The 24,118-nt window shown below is 47.9% G+C and overlaps 1 protein-coding gene across 5 annotated transcripts in view; it reads right to left on the bottom strand.

Moving 5' to 3' along the window:
- MBOAT2 (membrane bound O-acyltransferase domain containing 2) overlaps positions 1-24,118 on the bottom strand; it is a 116,511-nt gene that overhangs the window by 23,796 nt on the left and 68,597 nt on the right. For all 5 annotated transcript variants that reach the window (XM_047782686.1, XM_047782687.1, XM_047782689.1 and 2 more), the window contains one exon: positions 8,723-8,818. In XM_047782686.1, coding sequence (XP_047638642.1) covers positions 8,723-8,818 — 96 coding nt within the window. The remainder of the gene's footprint in view (positions 1-8,722; positions 8,819-24,118) is intronic.

The raw sequence follows: 24,118 nt of genomic DNA, 5'->3' as shown, positions 1-24,118 counted from the left end.
AACAGACTCACAGACAGAGAAAACCACCTGACAGTTACCAAAGGGGAAAGGGGGTGGAGGAAGGATTGGGAGTTTGGGGTTAGCAGACACAGCCTAGCATATATAGGCTGGATAAACAAGCCCCTACTATCTAGCACAGGGAACTACAATCAATACCCTATGATAAACCACAATGGGAAAGAATATGAAAAAGAATACAGGCGTTCCCATCGTGCTTCAGGGGAAACGAACCCGACTAGCATCCATGAAGGACACAGGTTTGATCCCTGGCTTCGCTCAGTGGGTTAAGGATCTGGTGTTGCTGTGAGCTGTGGTGTAGGTCGCATTCGTGGCTTGGATCCCGTGTTGCTGTGGCTGTGGTGTAGGCTGGCGGCTACAGTTCCAATTCGACCCCTAGCCTGGAAATATCCACATGCCGCAGGTGTGGCCCTAAAAAGACAAAAAAAAAAAAAAAGAATACAAATATATGTATTACTGAATCACTTTGCAGAAATTAATACATTTTAAATCAACTATTTCAGTAAAATTTTTAAAAATAAATACATTTCAGCCCTAAATTTTAACTCTCACATCACCTTGAAACATGATAAAAAACAACTGATAAAATAATTACTAGGTTTATTTTACCAACTCAGTGACAAACTAAACTGTTAGGCCAACACACAAAAGATGTTCAAAAAGGCAGGTGTATGCTTTTGGGGCGCATGCCCTTCCTGTGCCCGCAGCTACCTGGTGGCTCCTGCAATTTCTACCTCTCAGGTGTGGTCTCCTGGGGGGCCAGGGGGTGTGAGGCTGTACTACTGGATCCAAGAATGAAGCTCGCTAACAGAGATGGAAAGAAGGCGGGGGCAGAAACAAATGCTCCAGACCCTCCCCAAGAGTCGCTCCCTCCACCGACACTTCGCTTCCCAGAGCTGCTGTGCCAGGATGGCCCGTCCCCTGCTTCAGGTCTCAGCTTAACAGTCGCCTTGTGCCGGGGAGGGTGCAGCTGGACCCCAGGAAGCCAGCTCTGCCCAAATGTGACACACGCCCTCCACTTCATCTCAGCTCCTTCAAAGAACTGTTCACATTCGTGGTATTTCACTTATCCAGTTACAGCAGTGTTGAAAATCTGTCTTTCCTTTCTAGAAGGCCCATGAGATAAGGCGCTAACTGTCTTTTCCACCACGGACTCGCCAGCACCCAGCACAGCGCCCGGATCAGGACATGCGCTGAGTAAGTATTGCTAAAAATACCGAATGAGCCGAGTCTCCTGAGGGTGCAGTCAGGATCCGCTGCCTCTTTTGTAGGCTGATTACATCCCTCCCACCCATCCAGTCTCATCTGTGCTGGAAAACCGTCACCAGACGGTTCTGTGATGATTCCTTTATTTTTCTGCCACCCCCAAATCCACGGACTACCTAACAGCCTTGTCTACCCGGCACCGCCAGGCGCCGTCAGGCACCGTCAGGGGCATCAGGGGTGTTCTTGGCACGTACTTGGGCTCAGAGTTCGGACTGGTTTGCAAAAAGCCTCACGTCACTTTCCCGTCTGCGGATGATCACAACCCCGAACATTTCCTTTGGTGTTAAAGGCGTGGCTACTCCACCGCCCCGGGTCCAACCTGTCACGGGTGGCGTCGGGGGTGGCGAATGAGAGAATAAAATGACAGAAGACAGAGCTGTTAGAGTGACTTCGCAGGAGCGCTTTACGGATGAAAGCAGAAAAGTACAGCAGGGCGGGTGCGGGCAGGGACGGGGACCACGGAGGGCTGAGCACAGCGACGGAGGGGAAAAGGGACAGATGAGTCCAACACAGGCGCGCACGTGGCCAGGAGGCAGCCTCACCCACTGCACAGAACCCGGGGCACAGAGGCAAAAAAACGCTTCCAAGCAAAAGCGATCCCCAGATTGGCTGCAGTGGGTCTTCTGACGAGCGCGTCTTAGTCATAAATACCTGGATGGCGACAATTCAAGTGACTCCCTCAACACCCCTTACACCTTTAGTGACACTTCAGCTACCTGTTTGCTTTGCACCTGGTGGAGCTTCGACTATCTAATCGCTGCCCCCGTCCTAGAAAGTCTGAGATAACATGGCATGAATCAGAAAGACTCTCCTGTTTGCTGGGCGGAGGCTTCGAGATGCAGAGGAGGTCAGGGCCTGGGTGCAGCCGCCCGCACCCACTGTGTGACGACGTCACTAGATTTAGGTAGAACTACGGGTATCTTCTCTCAGTGCTAGGAATGCAGAAAAATATGGAATCTTACAGAGGAAATAGTTTCAGGTAATCTTTTTAAAAATACTGACCAGATGTGAAGAACTAAAAAAACTCTAGCGTTCTTAAACTTTTTTAAAAAGATACAAATGAACTTTTTTTGTTGTGTTTTAAAACGTTTGCATGCATTTTTTTTTTCTCTACAAAGAATGAGAATAATAGAATTTAGTTCCACCATACAGGAAAGCTCTAGTTAAACGTTCTGAGAGACCGATTGCTAAAAAAGAACCACCAACTCTCTGGACTGTTCCATTATCTCCGGGAGACAGCTCAACTCCAGACACACCCGTATGTGAATGCCACAAAGCAACCAAGAGGTAAAGCAGCCAACAGGTAAAAGGTGAGTGTGCCGTCAGGGTACAGGTGCCCCGACAGCAGAGCAGCTGCGACTTCCCTCCCCGAGGCGTCTCTAAGCACACAGGTGCGCGCTCCTCTACAAACAGCAAACCCGCTAAAACCAATAAACCCACAGACCTAGGGCCAAAGGAACGCACAGTGAGAGAGAACAGAAAGGCTGCCTCGCCCTCCCCCATTCATTCACTTTGCCCTCTCATCTGAAACCTGCAATGCACTGGGCTGGAAACGCAGCCCTGAGCAGGACAGCAGCTGCTCTGCTCTGCATAGGGAAGGGGTGGGTAGGAAATGAACGAACAGGTAAGTACGTCGTAGGGCAGATGGCGATCCGTGCTGAGCAGGAACCAAGTGGGGTGGGGAGAGGGAGCGCCAGGGTGCAGGCGAGGCCTGGCCTCGCCCAGCGGGTGACACTGAACCGAGAACCTGCATCAGGGAACCAGCCCTGGGGACCTGGGGGAAGGATCTTCCAGGAAGAAAGGAAAGCAGGTCCACCTGCCCGCTGGTGGAGGGTGCCTGGCCTGGGGGCAGGCTGGCCAGGATGCCGATGTGACTGCGGGCATAGGGACAGGAAAAGAGCTGGAGGGCAGACCGGCAGCGGGTCAGATCCAGCAGGTGCTGTGAGGACACGGGCTGTGACCTGAGGGAGCCCGGGCACCACAGGAGGGCGACAGGCAGAGAGAGAACTGGTTTGGTTTTCCATGGAGAAATTCTGGCTCTGGGGGGAAGAGACCGTGCGGCGGCGCCCAGAGGCGGGTGGGGCTGGGGGCTCGGAGCAGGGTGGCAGCCCCGGCCGTGTGACAACCACCGGCTGGTGGAGAAGACAGCAGGATTTGAGGGTCTGACACGGGATCGGATGCAGGCTGGGAGAGCTGAGGCCACCGAGGTTTTCGACCAGAGGAACTGAGCACAGGATGGAGCAGGCTGAGGAGGACTGCAGCAGCCCCCCGGGAAGGGGCGTCAACAAGGTCCGCGTGAGGCGCCCACGACAGCCCGGGCGGGGATGCGGGGACCAGACAGCGGCCCAAGGCAGCAGCCAGGCCCTGTCCCGACCCCACGGCGTACCAACTACTCAACTCTCCCACCGCATTATCACCCACCAACACAGCCTCCGCGTGGATTCAAGAAAAGAGCGATGGGTCAAACACCAGGAACCATCTCAGACACAAGTCGGAAAAAACCTTCCTGCATTTATTTACTAACTTTGGCCGCACCCGGAGCAGAAGTTCCCGGGCCAGGGAACGAACCGGTGCCACAGCCACGACCCGAGCCACTGCAGCGACAGCTCAGGATTCCTAACCCCCTGCACAACCGGGGACCTTCCCAAGCCTTCGATAATAAACACAGGAGGGCAACTCGGCAAAAGACAAGGGGCCGTCACACTAACGAACCGTAAAGGGCGGACTCCGAGGTGCTTCCTCACCAGCACGGGACCTAAACGGGTCTGTAAATCGCCACAGAAAAGAGCCTTCATTGCCAAAGAGACCGCTGAAGAAATGTGTAAAGAAAGGAGACATGACTTCACAGAGGAAAACCGGAGTTCCCGTCGTGGCTCAGTGGTTAACGAATCCGACTAGGAACCATGCGGTTGTGGGTTTGATCCCTGGCCTCGCTCAGTGGATTAAGGATCCGGCATTGCCGTGAGCTGCGGTGTAGGTCGCAGAGGCAGCTCAGATCTGGGCGTTGCTGTGGCTGTGGTGTAGGCCAGTGGCTACAGCACTGACTGGACCCCTAGCCTGGGACCCTCCATATGCTGCGGGTGTGGCCCTAAAAAGACAAAAAGACAAAAGAAAAGGAAGACCGAGGAGGAAACACCTCAACCCGGAGTCATTTCATCTGGGCCTTTAACAGTGGCTGGACTGGAGACCTTCGGGTCGGGTGGGAAGGGTGTGCCCGGTGCAGAGTCAGGTGGGCGAGAGCGGGAGCCCGAAGGCAGGTGCCACCGCATCCTCGGAGGAGCCGGGCTGCGCGGGGAGGGGCGCCCGGCACTCGGCCCCCAGAGCCAGTGAGCTGCTTTCCAGAGTCTAAGAGGACACTGCAGATTCCTGATAAATATCACTCGACCACAGCGCTTGGTGAACGAACATGAATCAGGGGAAAGGGCTCAAGCGGGGTGAGGAACAGACAAAGCAAAGCCATCACAGAGCCATGCCTGCTTCCCCCGGGTTACTTGAACTTCAAGGGTGGCGGCTGGGCCGATGGTGCCTCTGAACGAATGTAGGTCAAGGTGTCTGGACACCCCCCCAGGATGAAACAGGATAAAGGGAACAGGAGGGCTTATCAGCTGAATAATTTACGCCAACCCTATTTACAACTAGTTTAGGGGCAGAGCAGAGAAGAGGCTGGTAAAAAGCAGCAGGGTCCTTCCAGGGCTTGGCTCAGGGAGCACAGAGATGGGAGGAAGCTTCCAGACTGGGCCGTCTCTCCGTCCTTATACTAATGTCACCTGCAACTGTCCTTAGTGCCAGGAGGAACACACAGTACTGCACGTGCTCAGAAAACCTCGGCTGAATGAACACCCGGAGGCTTCCGGGGATAAAATTCTCACTGAACCTTGATACTATCTGGTTGGCTCTAAAACATACTCTTGATTTGAATGACAATATGTCACAGAGATCTTTTGGGGAGGATGCATGAAGCAGCCCTTCAGCTCTGAAGAAATCAGCATATTCCAATCAGAACTCATTATCTTCCTTCCTCCCCGCAGGAAACTCTGTTTCTGCTCCCTTCTACAGGCAGGCAAGCATCTGCCTCTCCTTTGCTGTCTCAATACCATTTACCAAATAACTGAGAGGGCTTTCCACCGATCCCCCACCTGCATTCTGTACATCTATTTCCCAGACCCACAGGCTCGTTTCCCTCTATGAGCTTCTTGGATTTGTCTATGTCTCAGCCAGTCTTATAATATTTAAGTCACGCTATCTTACCAAAGGTAGTAGGTTTTTATATTAAATTTGCTTCTCTCAAACACTTCTAGAGGAACGTTTCAATCTGTTCAATTTCCTTCAAAACCCCAACCTGACCCACATGACATCTACAGACTAACTAGAGAAGAAGGATCATCTTTATAATACCGACTGTTACTCAGAATAAGCAAGCTGTTTCTCCAGTTCATCTTCTTTCAGATCCTACTGTAAAGTTGCAGAGTTGTCTGTGCAGTTTTCTGCATTTCTTCTTACATGTATTCCTAGATTGTTCATGGTTTTACTGCTTTTGAAATTAGCATCCTTTTTCAATTACATTTTCTAACTGGCTATCGACATAAAGGAAAGCTATTTGATTGTTTTATACTTCTCTTCTACCTATTTTCTGAGTCCAACATGAAAGCTAATAACCCAGCTTTTCAACCTTTCTGCAAGAAGCAGCTTCTATTAAGAGGCAAAGTCTCTTTTATCTAATCGACATTTTAAGGGTGTCTGTATCTATCCATCTACGCACACACAATATCAGTGTCCCACAACTAACACCGCCCAGGACAAAAGAGCTCGCAGGTGATTCCTCAGCAAGCCTGGCTTCACTTCCTGCCCTTCTAACTTTGGGGCAACGGGACAGCTTAGCACAAAGGATGGGTCTCTTCGGGCAGTTCTCCCTCCTTGAGAGCCAGCATCCGGGTGGCTGTCGTACTTACCTTCATCAGGACCAAGTCAGGATCCTTTGTGCTCACGTAACACGCTCAAGGCTTCTCTTCTGCGCCCATTTAAACGACAACAACAACAAGACGGGTGCCCTTTAACTTGGCTTGGCCAGGGTGGTCCCCTCAACTCGATCTGCCTCTGTCTAATCTGTATCAGTTCACGGATAACGGTCACATGTTTCCCCCCAAGGGATAACAATTACATGTTAAACTGGGGGTTTTGTATCAGGTTGTCCATCTTTAAAATGCTATGTTGTTGTTCTTCGAAATACTTCAACATTTTAAATTATATTCAAATACGTAAATGAGAATTTTAATTGCGGTAAAACACTTAAGCCACATCACACGCCTTCTGTTCGCAAGGTAAATTATCCGCTAAATTGCGGGGTCAGGTGACTACTTTTTCCAGTGGAATGGGAGAAAAAGTGGCAAGCAGACGCACTCTCTTTGCTCAGCTCACCCCACACACACGCCCCTCCACCAACTTCATCAAGAGGATTCCGGAACCCCGAAGGAGGTGGGGCCGCAAGAAAGGAGCCTGGGTCCCTGAAAGATTGACTGTGCTGAGCAGAGGTCTCCTCCTCAGTGGCTGTACCGTAAGCGAGAGACCTTCATCAGGTAATGTCACTGAAATTCTGTCGTGTGAAGCGTAGTCAGCCCATTGTAGCTAGAGAGTGGCAAGAGTTGAGCAAAGCAGATAAGGGCAATGAAAAAGAAAACGACCGAGACTGAAAGGAAGAAGCGTTACGAGGCTCCAGCACACTCTGGGCTTCACGTGTCCGAACTTGTACCAATCCACACCACTAAATTCAATTCCGCTATGTGAAACGGCTTATTCAAACTGGGGGTTCAAAAGTATAAGCAGCTAGTTTCTCCTGTCATTATCCTGGGATGACAACATGTGACCTGGCTTCCCTCTTCAAGTCCACCAAGATTTTCAAGGTGGCCCAATGTATTTACTGAGTCTACTCAATAGCTCTCTTCCGCCAAGAATTCCTGATATTTATAAACTACAGTGCCAGCCTTTATGCTCCTTGTCTGAATTCCAGATGTACTTCTCAATTCTATTCAATATATTGCTAATTTGACTACCTTTTTTTTGGCCACACCTGCAGCATGCACAAGTTTCCAGGCAAGGGATGGAACCGAAGCCACAGCAGCGACCTGAAATGCAGCAGTGACAACACAGATCCTTAACCTGTTAAGCCACCAAGGAACTCCAGTCCAACTAGTCTTTTTGGTGTATTAAATCAATTTTGTTTGGCTTGGTTTTGTTTGTTCTTTTGGATGCAATCTCCTTTCATCCAAGCCTATTTTTACAATCTTAGTTTAATAAAAGTAAAAGCCACTTTGATCTCATTAAGGAGAAAAAGATTTCATCTTTTAAAAATTCTCGTTTCATAACAGTGATTTTTCTCTAAGCTCATATAACTGGTCCTTTTTTTTATTGTTGAACTTTTTTTTTTTTTTCAGAGATGCCATGATTGACTTTGTTTTGTTTTTATCCATTTACTTATCCTTAAATAAGGATTTACTGGTCATTATTTATCTTGGCCAGGTGACTCAAGACGGATCTAAAAGCAGTTCCTCTGTATCTTGCTGCATCGAGAAAGCTGTCAGGCTGACATGAAGACGACAGGGTCCCCGCCCGGTACCCAGGTGCTGGCAGGTGTTGCTTTATAAAGGCGATGAGCAAGTTCATTCATGAGGACCTGGGCCGCATTTATCTCATAAAAGACACTCGGTTTTGTGACAGGAAAAATACGCATCCAGTACCAAGGAGGGACTAAAATCTCCTTTGAAGGAATAAGAGCCAGAAAAGTTATTTCGACCACTCAGTAGAATACTTAACATAAGTAAAACATTCCTTTTAAAAGTGAAGTGCACAGAGTGAAAACACATGTTCTAGTGCCTCCTCCAGGACATTCAGACTGATGAAGCTATTGGCCTAAGGACCTCAAGTCCAAAGAAAGTCCCACAGGCTAAGAAGCAAGAACGAGAAATTAGATGTTCCCCAGAGGCTGGTGAACCAATTGTACAAGAGAGATTCCACAGAAGAGAAGGAAGGCGGGGTGGGGGGGGGGAGGAAGGCGGGGGAAGGAGGGAGGGGAGGGGAGGGGAAGGGGGGGACAGAGAGGGAGGGTGACTAACAAGGACACTGGCTCAAGGAGGCTGATTTTCAATAGTGATAAGTGACTGCAGACATTTCTAACAGAATTAGAAAATGCTTCCAATAACAGAATGCCATACAACAAATATCCATAGATTTAGGAATTTCACATAAGTCAATTTAAAAAAAGCAGGTTATTTCTGTGACTTTACATAATAGCACTATAAAAGACCGCTTTACAAGAAGAAAAATGCTAAATTCATAAGAGACTTGTCAACGAAGAGAGCTTTTCATTTGAACTACGAAATGCAACTGTAGTTTGTCCTTTAACCAACATGTTAGAACAAACAGGCTGCTGGCGTTTTCCTCTTACCCCGAAAAATCCGCAGAATACTGTCCGTAGTCAAAGATGTAGACTCTCGTGACCTGGCACAGCGTGAGGTATCCCAGCGCAAACACGAAGCAGTATCTGCAGAGCAAAAATAAGCCGGGTTAGGGCGATCAAAAGATTTACTTGTCAAACAATACATTTTGAACTCACTTGTTAACTACAGATACTGTTTGAAAATGCAACATTACTAGATCTGCTCCGCAAACAGCTGTCTTTAATAAATTACAAAAACTCTTTACTAGCGTCTGCTTCAGTGCCCTGGAATTCTGTACCATCTCCGATGGTAAATGCATCTAGTTCCTACTTTCCTCATTTTTTTTTCCTCCTGAAAAACCTCCGTACGCCAAATTAAATAACTCAAAGTCGAGTTCACAGCATAAACCTGAATATGGCGAGTACTGGGACCTGTTACTCATTCTTCCTTCTCTCCAGAAAACAAAATCTGGCATGAGAAAATCTGGCTAACATATACCTTAAACATGGTCTTAGTAGGATTTTAAAAACGTGTCCTCAATCACATAAAATCATAAACTGTGGATCAAGCGGCACGTGCCCACATTTTATAACCATAAACATTCAGTCACAGTTTCCGTCTTAAGATGCCTAAAAACATGGAGTGGGAGAAAGAATCTATATATCAATAGACGAGAACAGAAACCCAGAAGCCGACTCTAGAACATACAATGCTGCAGAAGATGAAGGCTGCAAGGCAAATCAGCAGGAATGGCTGGACTATCACCTAACCGGTTAACAATTTAACAGTTTGGGTGGGGGCGAAAGGAGCGCTCCCTCCGTCTAAGCAAGATAGATACAAGAATTATACATACAAGATAAAACCAAAACACACAGGGGCTGTGGGTAAGTATTCAACATTCTCCAATGTGTAAAGGACTTTCTAAACATATATAATACGGAAGAAATCAAGAGAAAAAAACCAATGTATTTGGCTAAGTTACAATCTTAAACTGCTCGTGTAGGCAATTCAGGTGGCTTTATGAAGGGGTCCTTTCAAACTTTAGACAAATAGGTAATTTCAACGAAAAAAGGAGGAAACCTTCCTACTTCAAATGATTTTTTTCTTCTCTTTTTTTAATGGTTGCATCCTCAGCCTATAGAAATTCCCAGGCCAGGGACTGAATCCAAGCTGCAGCGGCAACACCGGATCCTTTAAGCCACGGCGGCGGGCAAGGGATTGAATCTGCACCTCCTCAGTGACCTGAGCCACAGCAGTCAGATTCCTGACCCGCTGGGCCACAGCAGGAACTCCCTCCTTCCAATGATGACAGCGTTTATTCCTGACAGCTACGGCATCCTCGCACGCAAAGCACTGACAGAGCAAACGGCGGAACTTTAAAAACCACGGGACAGACTGCACTTTCCAAAGGCTGCAGGAACGTCCCAGTTCCTGTGTTCTTCTGCACCTGCTGTTCCCTGGTCCAGAAGAAGAGTCTCTTCCTCTACCCACTTCCTAACCACGCCGAGTCTGGGCCGGCCCCTGACTGCGCTGGCCGGGTGCCTACGGCAGAAGGAACACTCTGCCAGTTCAGGCGTCGCCTGTCATTAGCCCGGAGGTTTCTAGGTCCTGCCTTTTGGAAGATGTTTGACAGGAAAGCAGCACGACCGTCCCAAGAACCCCGCACAGAGGCTCTGGAAGAAGGGGCGTCAGAGGGAAAAGTGCCAGGGAGCACTGGTCTTCAGCTGTGTCACGGGCAGAAGCTGCTGGCAGGTGACTACGAGATATCAATTCAGTTGACCCGTTCCTGGATTCCTGACCCACAGGATCACAAGCATCTTAAGCCCCTGCATTCTGATGGAGTCTCGCGATAGAAATGGGTAAGGGAAAGCAGGGCGCCACCTCAGGACGAAGCGAAGACACACTCACTGGCTTTAGGACAGGTAGCAGGTGGCAGCAAGAAAGGTCTGGAGGGATTTGCTAAATGGTGCCCCCCTGAAGGGCAGGAAGCAAAGTGGAACTGGAGACAGAGGCAGAAACTGGGGTCCCTGCTGCCCACCGGGACGTGGAACGTGAGAAGTAGACCCAGTCAAAGCGCCCGCAAGTGTCTCTCGGGCGCATACAGCAAAGGTCTGAGGAGTGACGAGCTGAAAAGGCAAAGTGTGCAGGGTTTGAAGAGAGCTAAGAAAATACGGAAAGGGCTCAGCACGGTCTTCTCTGCTGGCAAAACATTCTTAAAATAATCAGGATAAAGATGAAGTCGAAAGGACCCTTTTCTTGCCCTTTTTTAAAATTAACAGATGCAAACTATTGCCTTTGGAATGGATAAGCAATGAGGTCCTGCTGTGTAGCCCTGGGAACTATGTCTGGTCACTTGTGATGGAGCCTGAGAATGTGAGAAAAAAGAATGTATACGTGTATGTGTGACTGGGTCACCTTGCTGTGCAGCAGCAAATTGACAGAACACTGTAACCCGGCTCTAGTAGAAAAAATAAAAATCATTATAAAATAAACATAAATAAAATAAGTAAATAAAAATAAAAACATATAAATAAATAAACATTTCTGGCCATGTCCGTGGCATGTGGAAGTTCCCAGGCCAGGGATCAAACCTGAGCCATGGCAGAGACCTGAGCCACTGCCTAAGGGAACTCCAAGTCAGGAGTATCCTTGGTGACACCCCACAAAGATTTAAGGGCACATATTTATTGAATCTCTCAGATTAAATAGAGAATTTCTGAGAACCTTAAAAATATCTCTTAGCCTCTTAGACTCTTATCTGCTGGACAAGAACATTTTTTAGAAGCTTAAGGATACTGTCCCACAGCACTTTCAGAAGAAAATAAAAATAAGACGGGCACTTTCCTCAGGGCCTGTAGCATAACTTCACAGCCTTGTCACTGCTATGGCTCAGGTTCGATCCCTGGCCCCAGGACTCCCACGTGCTGTGAGCACAGCCAACCAATTTACGAGAGAGAGAGAGACTGTCCCAAAGAGATCTGTGGGTGCGGCTTTTGTCTAATGCAAGAGATTTATAATTAGATACATAGGAAGCCCACATCATTTTTAAGGGAATTATATGAGATTGGACTCAAAGAGAGAAACAGTTCAAAAGGAAAACAGATCCTTGGGTCCCAACTGTCTACGGTTAAGCAGCAGGCTCAAAAAAACTCTTTGACTGCAAGATCTGGCTATTTCTTATGAAAAAGGAAAGGCCACTCAAGGTGTGGAATCAAGAGCCCAGAGGGTAAAGCCAAGAGCCACAAAGAACCACATGCAGAGACTAGGTCTGGGCCCTAATCAAGGAAGAGATAACAGCTGTCTGTCTGGTTTCACAGTCGCTACGGGCTGGGGATGGCTGAGTGACCGGCCTCCCTGTCCTAGCTGAACAAAAAGGTCTAACAGAGTTACCCTGTCCCTGCTCAACACTGTATCTGAGCACCCCGGGGGCCCCCAAACTTGCCTCTTTAGCTTACTGGTCCTCAGCTAGAGAAGAACTGTACTTTAGGAACCACATCCAAGAAGCCTCATCCATACTCGACCTTAGGTGACAAGACAGACCTCTTGAGCCTGACGCCATAATGAGGTGAGATTCTGGGGATCTTGGCGGCAGAGTGTGTGAATTTTTTCTGTGGGATGAATGCATGTGAGTTGTGGAGGGAGAGACTGCCTCCGAGGGTCTCTGCCCCCAGGAACAGCCCTCCCCTTGCCCAGGCAGCTCTGTACATCTGCACATCAAGAGACGGAATGCCCTCCTCCTCCCCCCCCCTGAGCCTGAGCTGGACTTCACAACTGGGCGTGCCAACAAAATACAGTGAAAATGGCCTCCTGAACGTCAAGGCTAAGTCACAGCAAGTCTTGCTGCTGCTTCCTCCTAGGTTTCTTGGAATGCTTGCCTCCAGCACACATTCTCCGAGCCCAGCCATCGACTGTGAGCTGGCCGCGCCCACATGAAGATGCCATGCGTAGGCGCTCCAGGCAATAATCCCAGCTGAGCTCCCAGCCAAGAGCTAACATCACTGCCTGCCTTAGAGGGAAATGCTCCTGAATGTCCAGTGGTCATGCTTTCAAATAACGGCAGTTCCAGCCAAAACTTACTAACAACCATGAGAGCCCAGGCAAAAGTGGTCCAGCTGAGTCAATGCAACACAAAGAATCATGAAAAACAATGATAAGTTGTTATTAAGCCACTAAATCTGGGGTGGTTTGTCATGCTGCACTAGATAATTAAAATAATTCCTGAATAAGAGTTTAGCACACTAAAACGAACTGCAATTTAAAACAAGATACCTCAATGGAGTTCCCATCATGGCTCAGCAGTAACGAACCCGACTAGTATCCTTAACTCAGTGGGTTAAGGATCTGGTGTTGCTGAGAGTTGTGGTGTAGGTCACAGATGCGGCTCGGATCTGGTGTTGCTGTGGCTGTGGTGTAGGCAAGCAGCTACAGTTCCAGTTCGACCCATAGCCTGGGAACTTCCATATGCTATGGGTGCAGCCCTAAAAAAGACAAAAAAAAAAAAGAGAGAGAGAGAGATACTTTGATGAAGTAGGGCTTGATAACTGCAAGAGTGATTCAATATAGGGAGACTACTAGCAATATGCATCACCATGGTGGTAAGTCAAACCGAAAAAAAAAGTTATAACGGACATATAAAAAAGTACTTAATAAAATCCAATCATGTTTCCACAAAACAAATTTGACCTCTTAGAAAAATGAAGGGAAAGGATGCTTTCTTAAGGTTAAAAAGAACTATCACAACATTCAGTACTTTGTCAGCCTTGAAACACTAGAAATTCATGGAGGAAAGCATACGAAAGTTTTTCAGGTGGGAAAGTAAATTACATTACAAAGGTATTAAATGTTCAAAACTCATCACTCCCCAGTTACTTCTTGACTTTTGCTAATTTTCTACGCTTATTGTTGTCATCATCCTCATCGTTTGGATGCAGCACACAGCAGCTGATGTGGCATCTTAGTTCCCAGACCCGGGACTGAACCCAGGCCGTAGCAGTGAACATGCCAAATCCTATCCACTAGACCACCAGGGAACTCCCTTATTTTCTCAGCTCTTGAGGTGATTTACGTTCTCTGAATTTGTGCAGCAGAAACAATATATAACGGTGAGCCATGAGCCTTCCCTCCCAATTCCACATGCGGGGGTGTCAGGTTAGTAGCTTTAAGTCCACCAAGGTGGAAGTACTGACACCTTGAAAACTGGTAAACACTATAAATTCTTTAAACCAGGGATCATCAAACTAAAGCCTGCAGGGCAAACCTTGCCCCTGGGTCTGCTTTTGTAAATGAAATTTCATTTGACCCCACCCATGCCCGTTTATACACATAATGTCTAGGGCCGCTTTTTCCTGAGAAGAAGCTGAGCTGAAGACTTCTAAACGCACCCGCACGGCCCTCAAAGCCTCGCCTACTTACCATCTGGCCCTTTATGGAAAAAGTTTACTGGCCTGAATGAGAAGGAAGGAAGGAAGAGAAGGCTGATACATACCTGTTACAGTTTACAAAGGAGGTCATGACCTGCGGCCACTACACTGTAAATAGCAAGAAAAACAACAACAAAAAAAGAGGAACCCTCATTCTTCCAGGATTCAGCAACTAGCACTCAGTCCAGCAAAGAAGTTGCTCACGTTATGGACAAACAGACTGAAGTGACGGCATCTATCTTTACTGCTGCACTTTCAACTTACTAAGGCAAACAAAATCATCAACAGACTTCCGTGCGGGAACTGTCTTTGCTCATGGTGTGAGCAACTTCTTTCTGGACCTGGACAGAATTTGTGGGCTAATTCTGTCCCATCACGTGTGAACTGCAACCAGAGATGAGGCATATGCGTCTGTCATGTAACTCTGAGGAAAGCGCTCTGAGGATCAGAGAAAAGGAGGGGACAGAGACAGCTGGCGTGGTGTGAACTCCTGCCCAGAATGTGGATCCAGGGGCCGCTGCCGCAACCACCTCGCCTCCACGAGGCAGCGAGCTAACAGGTGAAGACCAGCACTGCCGGGCAAGAGAAACCTGCTTCTTTGTTGGCACTGGCGGGTGGCTGCCTGATGCCAATGTCCCCCAAATTTCAGTTATCTTTTCTCTGAGTGAGGCTGCAGGGGAGGGCGGTGGGGAGAGTCTCTGATTTCTCAAGTTCACCCGTCAACAGAGCAGACATAGAAGCCAATACGCACTTGGGTGATACTCTTTTTTTAAAAGTACAGTTGGTGTACAATGTTGTGCCAATTTCTGCTGTACAGCTAAGCGACTCAGTCATACGTATATGACTCTCTCTATATATACACACACACACATTCTTTTTTATGTTATTTTTGACCATGGTCTATCCCAGGAGCCTGGATGCAGTCCCCTGTGCTACACAGTAGGACCCTGCTGTCCATCCATTCTAAATGTGACAGTTGTGCATGATTTTCTTGCAAGTGCTGTGATCGGTGAATGAGTTTCACTGAATATCCTTAAATAGAAAAATACACATGCACATAAAATCCAGACAGACCTCACCTAGACTTAGATAACGGCCCCATCACGTTTCACTCTTCCTGACTATGTGATCTTTAAAAACTTACTCGACTTCCAAACCCTGGTTCTCTGCCTTTGGAGGCAGACACACGGGATCTTAACTATGTAACTCAATCACTGTGGCCGCCTCCTCCCTGCAACGGACTGGTTCACAGGAGGGCGTAAAATGTAGGTCTGGTCAAGGAAACACAGCAGAGCTTCAGGAAAGGCTTTCTCCTTCTTACAGCCTAACCCCTGCTACCGTCTCATCAACAAGCCTGGCAGCCACTTTTAGAGCTTAGAAAAGGAGCTGGCCTCCAGAAAATATGCTGAGATGGTGAAAGAAAAGCTATTTAAATAAAACAAAAAATAGAACTTTTGGGTGCCCTCATTCAAACCGGGAGTCACTGAGTTAACCAAAATGAGCTGCCTTGCCTCCAGACTTCCTGCTCTGAGAGGCAAATGTTTCTGTACTGTTCTACCCTTAGACCACGATGAGCTGGGATGTCTGCTCTCCGCAGCTCTGAAAAGCATCCTGTTCCTATTATTACTCAGAATGAAATTAAATCGGCAACATTTGAAGAGTCCCAGAGAGAACCTTTTTCTTATTCATTAAAATGGAAACGTTGAGTGACTGCCTCCACTTTAAAAAGAGAAGCCACTTCTAAAATACCCATTCTCTAGAAATTAGGTAAGAAGTGGAAATTGTTCAGGGAAAACCAAAGTGCTCAGGAACCCATGGGAATTAGTGGGCCAGAAATGCTGGGAACTGCAAAAGAATTCTTCCCAAACGAGGAAAACAGGCACCATGACCAAAGGGCTCCAAATCCTGATGGGACAAAAGACAAAAACGAATAAACGGGTATTTGTTTGGATGAGCGGAAATGAAATTAAACGGTTCACTTTCCAAGGGGCTGGAGTTCAGATGGCTCTGGGTGCAGCTAAAATTCAGGAACGGCCTGCACGTCTGAGCAATAACTGTAATTTCTTTCTTTCTTTTTTTAATGGTCACATTCATAAAACATGGAAGTTCCCATGCCAAGGACTGAATCTTAGCTGCAGTGGGCTCCTTTAACCACTGCTCCGGGCCAGGGATCAAACCCTCGCCTCAGCAGCAACCCGAGCCACTGCAGCTGGATTCTTAACCAACTGTGCCACAGCAGGAACTCCAACTTTCTCCTTATTTTGCCTTCCCTACTGTCTATTCTTTCTGTTTACACTTAGACTTGATATCGGGGAGCCCGAAGTCCTTGAAATTGGCTCTTCTCTTTCAATCGGTAGTCTTTGAATTTCTACATAATTTTTGAAGCAACTTTTACACTACATGGAACACCATAAAATGAAAAGTGTGTAAGCGAAGGGAGAAAAAAATCAAGGAAAAGCAGTATTCAGATGTGAGAGCTGAGTGCACAGCTGGACAGTTAGATACGCAGATCAGGGAACAAATAAAGAGCCTAGAGATGGAGCCGCTCACATACTGTGAACTGCAATTCAAAACAGAAAAGACGCATGTGGAGTTCCCGTCGTGGCACAGTGGTTAATGAGTCCGACTGGGAACCATGAGGTTGCAGGTTCAATCCCTGGCCTTGCTCAGTGGGTTGAGGATCCAGCGTTGCCGTGAGCTGTGGTGTGGCTCGCAGACGCGGCTCGGATCCCGTGTTGCTGTGGCTCTGGCGTAGGCCAGTGGCTACAGCTCCGATTCAACCCCTGGCCTGAGAACCTCCATATGCCGTGGTAAGTGGCCCTAGAAAAAGGCAAAAAGACAAAAAAAAAAAGATGCATATGAACAAACAGTGCTGGGACAAACAGACACATATGCAGAAAAAAATTTCAACCCTTCCCTCACAAGACACAAACTCACTCGGCATGGCCCATAGACCTAAGCAGCAAAGCTCCAACTGTGAAACTCCTAGAAGAAAACATCCATAAACTTAGGGCAGGAAAAGACACAAAAAGCTCTAAAGTTTATTGTTAGACAGACGTCAGCACAACTTAAATGTTCTGTTTGTCAAGTGTCTCCACTGAGAGGATAAAGAGGCAAGTCTCAGATTGGGAGAAAATACCCACAATTCATACACCCAAGAAAGGACTTATATCTAGAACATAAAAAGAATGAATGGTAAGACAGTGATAAAATTCAAGTCAAGATTCCAAAAAACGTGTCCCAAGGAAGAAGATGCACAATTGGTCTAAAATGCAAGAAAAGATGCCTGACGTCATCAGTTATGAGAAATCTACATTAAAATCATAGTGAGATACTGCTGTGCTCACATTACAATGACCAAGATTGAAAAGAGAGACAAAAACCGGTGTGGAGGAGAATATGGAGCAACTGGTACTCTCGCACATTGCCTGGAGGAGTGTAAAAACTCGGTATGACCACTTTGGAAACGTCTGGCAGTTTCTTATGTGGCTAAACATTCTCTTCCCCTATGTCCCAGCAATTCCCCTCTGGGCATTTAGATAAGAGAAACGAAGATGAAATGAACTTATCTATGAAAGGGAAACATGCAGATAGAGAAAGCACGCTTACGATTGCAGGGGAGGGGGGGCGAGGGATGGAGAGGGAGTTGGGGGTTAGCCGATGTATCTGTTAGACACGTAGAACTGAGTCATCCTGCCATAAACCAAAAATTAACACTGTAAATCAACTATACTTCAACAACATACATTTTTTAAAGAGAGAAAATAAGACATACATCCATAAACAGACTCGTTCAAGAATGTTTTAGAAGTTTTACTCAAAATAATCCTAATTTTGAAACAATCCAAATGACTATTAATAAACAGGCTAAAGGATACAAAACTCTGGTCCAGTCACACAACGGAAGCCTCGTCAGCAAGAAAAGGAACCAACTATTGATAAACACAGTGACATGGATAAACCTGAGGACAGGAAAATGAATTTAAAAGCCAGACACAGAGTTCCCGCTGTGGCACGATGGGTTAGGAACCCAACTGCAGGGGCTCGGGTTGCTGTGGAGAGGAGGGTTTGATTCCCAGCCCTGCAGCGTGGATTAAAGGATCCAGCATTGCCGTCGTTGAGGTATAGCTGGCAGCTAGAGCTTGGATTCAATCCCTGGCCAGGGAATTTCCATATATTGTGGGTCCAGCCATTTAAAAAAAAAAAAAAAAGCTAGACACAAAAGATTCCTTACTACATGGTTTACTTTCTGTGAAATTCTACAACAGGCAAACGAATCGATGGTGACAGAAAGCAGATGACTGGGTGCAGGGGGCTGGGCTGGAAGAAACGGGATGAAGGAGGCGACCCTACCTGGATTCAGATGGTAGTTCACACAGGTCTACACACCAGTCCGAACGCGCTGAACCGGTGGTTCTATTTTGCTTTAGGTAAATTACACCTAAATAAAGTTCATTTAAAAGTTATTTGGGGACAAACACACTTTACAATCTGCTCTGCAGAGGCCTTGAGAGAGCTGGGGCCCTGGGGTTCAGTTCTCTTCCCCATTCACACCTATTTCCAAAAGGATTTCATTCCTTGCCGTGATTCTCAGCATCTACTGCCTACCGACCACCCTCAGATTTTCCCTGTCTAGGTTAGACATGTCTCCCAACCCCCAAATCCAAACATCCAACCAGCAAGGCTACCATCGCTCCTTGGATGCATAACGAGCATCTCGAATTTCTCACGTTCAAAAGAGAAATTCGGATCCCACACGGACAATCCCGCCACCTCGTCTCCTCCATTTTTGTAAACGGCATCATCTTCCACCCAGTGGCTCTGCCCAAAAAACTAAATCACTTCTGATGTATCTCCAGGACTCACCTCCCACAGCCGACACTTCAAACCCACCTTCATACGTCACATCATGTGTGATCCACATCCGCATCCAAATCTCTCATCAACATACCCCCCAGCCCCACCCCCGAGACCGAGCCACCCCGCGGGGAGCAGGTCCAGGCCTGGACCACGGTAGGAACACCTGCCCAGCCCCACTGCACCCTCTGCCTCCTGAGTCTGGTATACACACGGCATCCAGCGTGCTCAGGGCTTGCCAACAGCTACCTACCACACTTAGAACAAAATCCAAATCTCTTCAAGAACTTCTGTTGCCCCAGAATCTGTTTTTTTTTTAAAAAAAAAAAACCCTGAAAACGAAGTCCTTTTTTTGGTTCCACTGGACGAATGCGGCACACTCACACAGGCTCTACTGTGATGACTTGAGAAATAAATAATTATTTAAGATGGATAAAACTAGAACACGACAGGAGTTCCCGCCGTGGCGCAATGGGATCGGCAGCCTCTCTGGAGTGCTGGGACGCAGGTTCAGTCCCCTGCCTGGCACACAGGGGGTTAAGGATGCAGTGTTGCACAGCGGTGGTGTGCGTCGCAACTGCGGCTCAGATCAGATGCCTGGCCCGGGAACTCCAAAAAAGAAGAACAAAAAACCCCAAAAGAACGAGACCGGTGCTAGAGCTTGGGTAAACCTGGCAGCGTGGAGATCACCCATCCCACCTGCACACGGCTGATCACGGCAATTCCAGCCGTTTGGGGGAGGACGCGTTCGTCGCCACCCGCGTCGCCCCAGGCTGCTCAGGGTTTGCTGAAATGGGCTCCGTTTCACTTCAAAGGTCACTGTGTCCTTTTATAAGCATTTCTGCCAACCCGGCGTGGGTCTTCCCTGGCTCCCCTCCCTCTGTCTTCGGCACAGCTAAGTGGAAACCTCAAAGCTGAGAGACAGAAGGTAAGCGCGGGTGAAAACCGACGGGGGGGTCACTACAGCCTTTAAGTCAGGGGTCAAGTTTTCTTCAAGTTGCCATCTCCAGACCTTATCTCCACTTCTTGGCACATCATCCTGCCCGTCACAGGTTTTACTCCGTAGTTTTGACGAGAGACTCCACTCAGTTTGAGAAACAAACATCTTGGGAGTTCCCATCGTGGCGCAGCAGAAACGAATCCGACTAGGAACCATGACGTGGAGGGTTCAATCCCTGGCCTTGCTCGGTGGGTTAAGGGTCCGGTGTTGCCATGAGCTGTGGTGTGGGTCGCAGACGCGGCTCAGATCCTGCGGTGCTGTGGCTGTGGTGTAGGCTGGCGGCTACAGCTCCGATTCGACCCCGCCTGGGAACCTCCATATGCTGCGGGCACGGCCCTAAAAAGCAAAATAAGTAAATAAATAAATAAATAATAAAAAACAAACATCTCTAAGCAAACACTTCTTCTCTGCACTCATTCCTTTTAAAATCTATTGCAAATTTCTACCACAAATAGACATTTCCACTTCTAGAATATACTATTTCAAATTAAATAATCAAAACTATAATTCACTTAGTCATAGCCATTTCTGTTTTAATCTATTTAAATAGCAATAAATATAAGCCGAGCATTACAATAAGCAGTAAATATTTGGAGAGGGGTGAACATTAGATTTAACTCCAAAGATGGCACTAATGAGAAACATAGTTTGAAAAGTATTTAATAAATAATTTATGGGCTCTTAAAAAGAGATCTTGACAACAACCAGAGAACTACAAAATACTCACATTACCTAATCAGATACATTAACTGATCACATTTGGCTAAAATGCTATATATGAACACGGGAAAACTTTCTGCACTAAGAACACAAGAGTCAAGTGAACGCGAACACCATTATCAGGCATAATGAGAGTCTGCTGACCTAGGAGTGGATGAAGTGAAAGGAACATGAATGCGCTATTTCTGGGTGTCTTTCAGGACCTTAGATCTGATGACGTCAGCAAAGACCTGGAACGACGACCGCCTAAAAATTACCCAGGTTTCCTATTTAAAAATTTACGGTTGATCAAGTCTGCCAGTTTTCATTAAGTGGCAACCTAATGTGCGAACAGAATTTATTTTCTACAGGACGGCATCTGCAGGAGGAGGAGGCGCCCTAGGAGCGCAGGCGGTTACTGGGAGGCGAGCGCCCCAAAGCGCGCTCGGCTCAAAGGAACACGTGCACAGAGTTTTAAAGTCCGAGGGTCCGACACGGGTCACCGCGACAGAACTGTCTGCAGCCCCCCAGCTCCCCACGGGCTCTGCTCCCCCGAGGCCTTCAGGCCTCAGCTCCCAGGTCAGACAGACTTGTCCTCCGCAGTGCCAGCCTTGAGGGCACTTAGTTTCCACTTCTGCTGACACTCTGGTCCCCTCCTTGAGCTTACACCTCTCTGACGTTTCACTGCCATTTTAGTGGAGTTTCAGATACAAATGGGTTTTTGCGTTTGTTTGTCTTTTTAGGGCTGTAACTGCGGCATATGGAAGTTCCCAGGCTAGGGGTCAAATCGGAGCTGCAGCCACAGGTCTACACCACAGCCACAGCAACGTGGGATCTGAGTCACGTCTGCAACCTATACCACCAGCTCACGGCAACACCAGATCCTTGACCCAATGAGCGAAGCCAGAGATTGAACCCACATCCTCATGGATACTAGTTGGGTTCATTACTGCTGATCCGCAACGGGAACTCTCACATGTGTGTTTAATCTGCTACAATTACCTGAAGTCTCAAAACTTAGTTTTACAACCATCACCAAAACACCAGTTTTCTAAAATCTCTTTGATAGTATCTGAATCTTATTCTAATAGTCTGGTTATAAATTTAATGGAGTTTTAATACATGTAATACTTAATATTTCTTGTTCTTTTTACTTTGTATACTGTAACACATTCTAAGATATACTGTTTCTGCTAAAGTATCACAACTAAAGGTTAGGTTTGTTCTCAGGAAATCAATAGGTGACTATCGACTATCTAGTCACGTGACATCTTTAAGACCCAAGTTTAGGAGTTCTCTTGCGGCGCAGTGGCATTGTTGATGTGGCAGCTTGGGTCACTGCCGTGGCATAGGTTCCAATCCCTGGCCCGGGAACGTCCGTCTGCCGTGGGCGCGGCCTAAACAAAACAAAAAAGAACCAAGTTTAGAGGTTCCTTCCACAATTACCCCATTTATAAACACACCCTCTTATAAACACGCCCTAACAATTCCATGCAGCCACATCCTTCACATTTTAAGATCACGTGTCTCATCTCTTCCTAGAGTTGGTTTGCTAAAGATGTCACTTTGACTCAACAGACTTGCCTTTTTTAGAGGGAACAGAAAGAACAGTAAGATACAGCTCCTCCGTTTTAAGAACCTGACATCAAGCCAGGCATGTTAGTCACACCGTCTGGCAGCCAATCATGAGTGACAAGGCTGGGAGTTCAGGACTAGCTATCGAAATGCCAGCCACCGTCTCACGAGGCCTATTTAGAGCATCTTTATCTCCTTTTGTAAAAACTGTTCCCTTCGCTGTCCGCAGCCGGCACCAGACCGAGCTCCTTGAAGAGTCCAGGCATCTGAGTATCAGAGCCTGGCACTGAGCTTGACCACGAGACGGCGTTCTGTAAAGTGGCAGAACAGAAGCAGGGTGAGAGGTCACGTCACAGGCCCAGGGGTGGGGAGCGGGGGTGGTTACCACGGGCTCCTTCCAGGACGACAGCACCGTTGATGTAGCCGTAAACACGAAACAGGGGTGACACAGAGAAGATGCCACCTCACAGTCAGGCTGAATGCCCAGAGTGGCCAGCATGCCACCTACCAAGCGAAAACTGGGAGAAACAACAGGAAAGGAGCCCAGCTGGTAAAATCTGGTCCAAAGTATTCTAAAGGGCCAGGAGGTTCTGGAATGGGTATTCTGGCTATTCTCCTGGAGGCATGCAAAGACTTTGAAGCAGAGAGTATGACGATGAAATGGTTCTCAGGCAAATACTAAAGACTAGTCCCGGCATGTGACGGATGGTAAAAGAGAAGCGCTGCGGGTCAGAAGAGCAGGGACCCAGCAGGAGGAAGGCCCTTCTGAGCTCAGACAGCAGAGACAAACGAAGTGCTAGGACTTCCAAGGAGAAACTAAGCAAATCTCTCATAACACACTGATGACAGGAACTAAGAAGAAAAAGTCAGGTTTGTAGGAGTTCCCTGTGCTGCAGAGGGTTAAGGATCCAGCACTGTCACTGCAACACCTCAGGTCGCTGCTGTGGCACGGGTTCAATCCCTGGCCGAGGAACTTCTGCGTGCCTTGGGCGGGGGAAAAAAACCTTCAGGTTTGTCAATACGTGTATCAAGGAAACACAGACGCGGATGCTGGGGTGGAGCACTGCCCGGGCTGGAGAGCTGGCTGGGCCTCTTACTGGCTGGTGATCCTGGAAAGTTGTAAGTCGGAGCCTCCGGCCTCTTGTCTTTACATTTATGGTTTTTTCTGAGATGACTTCATTTAACTCTAAGGCTCGCGAGCCTGAACACCAGACTGGTCTGACTGCCCGCCCAACACGAACACCCACTGAGGCCTCTCAAGCTGCATCCAGCAAAGCAAGCACTCGGTGTGAGCGTCTCCCCGGCCCCGTCTCATACCTAACCCAGCCCAGCAGCTGCTCCCGCCAGGACACGACTCCTCGGCTCAGGCCACGCTCCACCACCAATCTTCCTGCCAAACAGACCCCGCACCCACCACCTCCCCGTCCCCACTGCTCCCCTCCCGGCTCCCCACCTCTCCCGTCTGATGTGGCGGCAGGACTGGGACGTCCTACCCTCTCACCATCCTACCCACACACGGCGCTCAGGGTCCCGCTGTCACAAAATGGGCACCCACCGCACCTCCAGCTACAACCAGGCCCAGCCTCCCCGAGGTCATCCTGCCCCACTGGAGACCAGGGCCCCCAGGCACAGCAAGACCGGAGCTCTCCTGGCTCTGAACACACCCAACACCGACTCCTGGGAGCCTGGCCCAGGCTCTGCCATCTGCCTCCCCGGGTCTCCCTCTGGTTCAAGAATAACTGGCTCATCTGCATCATTTAATTGTCAACTCATCTAAAACTGCACGGTGCTCTTTCATCTCACTGTCTGAAATTGTCATGAATATTCTGTTGCCCTGTCTATCGCCTGTCTCC

The sequence above is a fragment of the Phacochoerus africanus genome, chromosome 5 (assembly GCF_016906955.1).
Source record: "Phacochoerus africanus isolate WHEZ1 chromosome 5, ROS_Pafr_v1, whole genome shotgun sequence".
In the NCBI taxonomy this organism is placed as follows: domain Eukaryota; kingdom Metazoa; phylum Chordata; class Mammalia; order Artiodactyla; family Suidae; genus Phacochoerus; species Phacochoerus africanus.
The sequence above is the reverse complement of the archived record's forward strand: the minus strand, read 5'-3'. Positions and strand labels throughout refer to the sequence as shown.